This window comes from Antrostomus carolinensis, unplaced genomic scaffold (assembly GCF_000700745.2).
Source record: "Antrostomus carolinensis isolate BGI_N321 unplaced genomic scaffold, ASM70074v2 scaffold4153, whole genome shotgun sequence".
NCBI lineage: Eukaryota > Metazoa > Chordata > Aves > Caprimulgiformes > Caprimulgidae > Antrostomus > Antrostomus carolinensis.
The window spans coordinates 36,237-42,480 of NW_010305698.1; the positions used below are offsets into that span (position 1 = coordinate 36,237).

General features: G+C 40.6%; 1 protein-coding gene across 1 annotated transcript in view; it reads left to right on the plus strand.

Annotated features, from left to right (window-relative positions):
* Positions 1-1,788: 1,788 nt before the first annotated feature.
* Positions 1,789-6,244, plus strand: part of CFAP206 (cilia and flagella associated protein 206) — a gene marked incomplete at its 3' end in the record, with an annotated part of 7,722 nt that continues 3,266 nt past the window's right edge. The window contains exons 1-5 of the mRNA XM_010164853.1: positions 1,789-1,896; positions 3,512-3,595; positions 3,914-4,004; positions 5,094-5,282; positions 5,527-5,685. Of these exons, the coding sequence (XP_010163155.1) occupies positions 1,789-1,896; positions 3,512-3,595; positions 3,914-4,004; positions 5,094-5,282; positions 5,527-5,685 (631 nt within the window). The remainder of the gene's footprint in view (positions 1,897-3,511; positions 3,596-3,913; positions 4,005-5,093; positions 5,283-5,526; positions 5,686-6,244) is intronic.

A 6,244-nucleotide genomic window follows, 5' to 3' on the forward strand; every position in this document is an offset into this window, starting at 1 on the left:
GTCCTGTCCACCTGCCACACCACCTCTGCCAGGCTGCCCTGCCCTGCTGCCGCCGGCAGCCCAAGCCCTAGGAGCTGAAAATAGAGAATATACAAAGAAACAAGTCGAAAAGCTGTTCCTGCTGCTCTTCCTGCCTCCTCCTACCCTCACAAGCTCCTTTGGAAGATACCTGAGTATGTTTTGCATATGCATGTATATGTACAAACATTTGTATTCGACCTTTCCACTTTATCTGATGAAGCAGTTTAATAGTTTGCAAAATGAAAATATCTAAAACCCAGTGTACAAATTTTGGCACAAGGTTAGAGCCTGGTGCACTTGTGGGTCATATCCCTGTCATTTTTCTTAACTTGTGCCTGCAGTATATTTTTGGATCTGGGTGACTTCAGGGTTGGACACTGCTTTAATTTCCCAGAGAAGAAATTGTGACCTTTCTTTAGTATACAACCCCTTTGAATTTACATTTGGAAATTATTTTGGATCTGGGTGACTTCAGGGTTGGACGCTGCTTTAATTTCCCAGAGAAGAAAGTGTGACCTTTCTTTGGTATACAACCCCTTTGAATTTACATTTGGAAAAGGGGCAGCATTTTTATTCAGATTTGAAAACACGGTCATTCTGCTGCTAAAATATAAATAAGTAAACACAAGGAAATACCTGACTGGTGATGATCTAGACCTGGATTTGCCATTTGGGTCAAATATTGTGTGTAACTGCACATTTCAACATAGTCCTTCTAATACAAAAATGCCTATGTGGTATTTTGCATATGCATGTATATGTACATATGCATGTAATTTATACACATATGTATGTGTATGTATGCACACATATGCATGTGTGTATACACATATGTATGTGTATGTATGCACACGTATATGTATATATACATATGTATGCACACGTATATTTATGTATATATACATATGTATGCATATATACATGTATACTTCTTCCTTTTCTATATACACATACATGTTTATGTGTATATAAATATACTTGCATATCCCTGTGTATGTTTTACACATACATCCATATACACATTCTTCCTATACATATATATTGTACATATGAGTATATATTTAGGTACATATACTTATGTATGGTGTGAATACATGTTTATACTTATGTATGTATATTCATGCATGCCTAGATACAGCCTTAGATGTCCACATACATGGTTTGTATGCACATGTAGATGTTTATGTATGTTTAACATATAAATATGTTTCTTTGCCTCTATATATTTGTTTTGTATATACACAGGTGCATATGTGTGTGTGTATATATATATGTACGTTTTGCATGTACATACACATTTATATTCTATTTGAACAGGTATTTCTCTACATGCACCTCTGTGCAGTATGTGAGTACATGTTTTGTGTGCACAAACAGGTCCCTATACGTGCACATACACACCCATATGTGCACCTCTATCTACACCGCTCTGCCCGGCGGCCCCTGCGCGGCCGAGCCAGGCCGCGTCCCCATGGCAACGGCGGGCGGCTGGCGCTCGTTTGCGGGCCGCGCTCCCCGTTTGCCGCCGGGGCCAGGACTGGGAGAGGGGGGGCAGGTGAAAGAGGGGCGTTTTGGGGGTGCCCAGGGCGGTGGGAGCGCTGCGGGGTCGGGAGGGGTGTTCCCCGAGAAGCGGCGTGGGAGCTGCGGGCCGCCGGCGGCAGCGGGGGAGAGAGCAGGGCCCCCTCAGCCGCTCGGGGAGAAAGGTTGGAAGACGCACCCGAAGTGTCTCATGAAGGTTAATCCCGTTAACGTGTGTGTTTGTCCAGTATGTCTTGTGACCAGAACGAAAGTGTCATCAAGAAAATAATTCGTGAAGTCGGGCAAGAATGCGCTGCCCAGGGACAAACTGTTTCTGAAACCTTGGTGGCGTTCGTGGTAAGTGCAAAATTACGTGTTTAGGGTGGTTTGTTTGTTGTTATTTAATCTGGGTGGTTTTCGAATCACATTCAAATTCCACCCATAAAATATTAAGATAAATATGTATTGATAGCATATAGATTGGAAGTTTCACAGAATTGCCTAGACTGGAAAAGACCTTTAAGATCATCAAGCCAGTCATTAATGTCACACTGACAGGTCCTCCACTAAACCATGTCCCTCCCTCAGCACTGTGTCTGCACTGACTCTGAAATACCTCCAGGGATGGGGACTCCACCACTGCCCCGGGCAACCCATTCCAATGCCTGATAACCCTTTCAGTAAAGAAATTCTTCCTAATATCCAATGTAAACTTCCCCTGGTGCAACTTGAAGCCATTTCCTCTTGTCCTGAAGTCGCTTGTTACTTGATGTAACCTGGTCAAACCTGGATGCTCATAGCTTGGCAGTTCAAACTGGTTCTTAAGACTTTTGTGAGTTAGGCGTTTCATTTTATTCATGGTGAATAGTTCCCCTGAAGTCACTGACTGACACTACTCAGACTGAATGACATGAGGTGAGGCTAGAAATCATTCCTTTGGTCTTAAAAGTCATCAGGCTTCAAATGGCAGCTCCAAGGCAGCCTGCCCAGGCTGGGATGGTAACAGCCGAGGCTTTCAGGGGTGACTTGAACTTTGAAACGGGTTTCTGATTGCCTACACTGGGAAATTTTAAAGGGATGTTCAGTGATATTCAGTAGAGGGTCCTAAAAACCTGAAAAAAGTATTTCATTCCTCTGAAATGCTATCTATACAAATACAAGGCTCTGAAAGGGCTGCAGGTCCTCAGTCTGGAAGAGTCTTTAAACTCCGACTCAAGAGTTCTTCCTCAGTTTTCTTCTAAAAGCAGATAAACCTTTTTTTTTCTCCCTTTCTAAAGTGAAAAAGAGAAGTGCTCCCAAGTTTTAATAACATTTCTTCCCAATAACATAAATTAACAAAAGGCATGACACATAGGTGAATGTTTATTGCAGCAGCTGTATTTATTCTTTGCCGTTTACCTCTTCCCTCTATTGTGATGGATTTGTTTGTTTCTCTGTTTAGGCAGAGACAGGTAGTATGAATGGGCTGAATATTTGAAGGAGTGGGCTTGGATCCCATTTAAACTAAAAGTGAAATAGAATCAGTCTCAGTGTTGGCCTTGATAGACAACTATAAGTATCTTAAAAACCATTATACGCTTTGTTATCTCATCTTAGGAGACGCAGCACCACTGTAGAATATAGTCTGAATGCATCTGCAAATCTATGTCTGCAAAAAGATGGAGCTAGTTTCTTTCTTTATCGATGGCATAAGAACAGAATCAGCTCTTGATAAAGTTGTATATGAATGTAAATGGTTCACAGCAGTACTGTTAGTTTTCCATTTTTTTCCTAAAGGTGACACCATGCCTTTGAAGAATACATTAGGATCAAAAGCAATATTAATTGTAAGCATGAAAATTTTCATGGACAAAAAACTTTTGCATGGGGCTGGCAAGATACCCAGCATGCATGCCAGTTGCAAACATGCACATATTTCCCTGTATGTATATGCTGAGATATAAATTAATAGCTTTCTTTTGACAATCTCTAGGTGAAAGCTGTTGTTTTAGATCCAAGAAATGACTTTAATGTGGATCGAATCCTGGCAAAAAATGATGTGCAAAATCTTATCCAGGTAATCTGACATGAGGTTGAAAGCCAGTACTTAGCTAAGACTATAATATTATTTGCTACCTGTTCCTGTAACTAAAATGACATTTTATTTTGATATGAACACTTTCAAAATCTTAATGATACTTTATTCTCATTGTTCTGTACCTAAAGACTGGTCTGTGTTTCCTCCTGTAAAAATATGCGGTATACTTCATAGTGTTCATAGTACATCGAGAGAATAGGAGGGAGGGGGCCTGTTGTGAAACCTGTAGCATAGGCACCGAGTTCAGACGTTTTCCCAGTGATGAGAAAGAACTCACTTCTCTGTCTCTCTTCTCAGCTCTGTGTTACCAAGCTGCTTGACACAACAAACCCATCCCTGAGCACAATTAAGATGCAAGTGTACTTTGATATGAACTATGCAAACCGAGGTAATTTCAAATGTGTTTTCATAGAAGTTGGTCCTGAGTATGGGATTTAATCTCTCTCTCTCTCTTTAGGGCTAGTAATGATTCCCATTAAATGTCTGCTGGCAGTAAAGCAAAATAAAAATCCCTGGAGAAATGGACTATATAGGAGTATGGTGTTTCAGTATGATATAGTAGGGAAAAAATGTACATTAGATTTGACAGTACACTCATCCTGTCTGACAGATTTACTAGATCACTTGAGAACAATTATGCTTTTGGGTGCAGGGGGTAAGCTGCCTTCAGCAAGAAAAACTTGCACTGCCCCTGTGTATCTGAAAGAGAACCAGTACCCAGAGCTGCACTTGTATCTGAAAGAGAACTTGATGTTTTATCACTATCCCTAATTGAGAGATATGAACAATCTTGAACAATCAGTTACAGTTTCAACTGAGTATGTTTTGTTCTCATCAGTGGTAACTTTATATGGTCTGAGAATGGGAATGTGGAAGAAAAATGAGATGGGGACAATATCTCTGATGTAGCTGTAACTTCAGATCACAATGGGACAGTGAGGGCTGGCTGGGAAGCAGAAGACACAGAACATGAGTAGACAAAAAATAAACATTTCTGTGTCCAGAGGTCATGAAAAAGTTTTCTTGTTAGCATGGATTAAAACAAAAAATTAGCAACACTAGGAAGCTGTTCCAAAGTCTTCTGGACTCAGTAAGCTCAGCAAGTCCAGTAAGATTCTGAGATCCTGGGTAGTGTTCAGATTTGAGCATGCAACTTCAGGTGTGTATGATGTGTGTGTGTGTGTGTGTTAGGTCCTGCTGCAGTCAGAGGAGTCCAGAGAGCCAGAGATTTGCTGCTTAATTTGGCCTGAATAGTTTTCTGAACTCTACAGACTGATGTTAGTCATGCTAAATATGTTAATGTTTAACTCCAGTGTTGTTAATTATAACGGTATGGTACCTTGAACATCTCTTCCACATATCTGTGATGCAGAAACCTTATGTTGGTGCTCTTAACTGTGGAAATGAATTGCACCATCTGTACAAGCCAAATTCCAAGGAACTGAGATAGCACTTTCTAACTGTCCTTCTTTCCTAGTTGAATTACTCAGTGAGCAGCATCGTATTCTGGAGGCAAGGCTGGCTCCTGTGATCAGAGATATCACAGATAGTCGGCCTCATGTGCAAGAAGAAATGGAGAATGTGTATCGCAAGATTGTTAGCTATGTGCTGCTGAGCTCTGGCCTGGGATCCCCAACAGATATTGAGGTTGTCAGGGAGGTAACAGGTCAGTAAACTCCCAGCTGTGAAATTGGGCTTTTCTTGTAAAAAAAAAGTAAAATTTCACCTTCTCTTTGCTGATCTTTAGATACAGCTGTGGTACACTGTGATGAATGCTCACTACCCACACTGTCACTGCTCAGCCTTGAAGTCTAAATTTGCCATGGATTTTCTACTTTTTGCAGTTGTTCAGGAGAGGGTATTTTTACCTCATATTTTGAGGATCTTCTCACCCATTGTAATTCTTACAGCTGCCCTGCAGAGTGTGTTCCCCCAGACAGAAATGGTGACTTTCATCTCACTCAGTAAGAAGAACAAAGAGCAACAGCTGAGAAATCTTGCCATGCTAGTCACAGGGATTCGGTTGTACAACAAGGAATGCGGGAACGGAGGAAGCAGCATTGATGACTGTAAGTAGATAACTGCATGTGGGCTGTGTATTCCCACTTAATTCTTCCTGGCCTTCTTCACTGGAGTGGCTCCAGTAATATCCTGTCTAGATAAACAGCTTTGACTCGGTCTGTAAACCTGAAGGAAAAATGCATATTTGGTATTGATTGTAGGTTTCCACGTAGCCTACTACTTTTTAGCTAAGAGGGAGCCCTATGTGCTTGATGTAGAAGGATTATAAATGTATTAACTTCATGCTCTAATTTACCTCATGATAACTAGTTCCCTGATCCCTTGCCATTAAGTGAATTAAATATGTAATGTTTGCCTTTAAAAGCAGTTAATGAAAATCTTGAAAGGACATTGTCAATCCAATTACAATTTTCTGTTGAGTATGTGTGATGAGAAGTGATAAAAGTTGCTGGGACATTATCTGTTTTCTGGTAATTTAGAGTAACCTCTTCAGGTTCTTAAAATGTCCTCAAAAATCTTTTGCATTTTTAATCTTTCTGCTTGTTTAATAAGCAAACAAAAAGTCAATGGCTATCCTGGACTTTTTCAAAAGCTGTATTCAAAGTA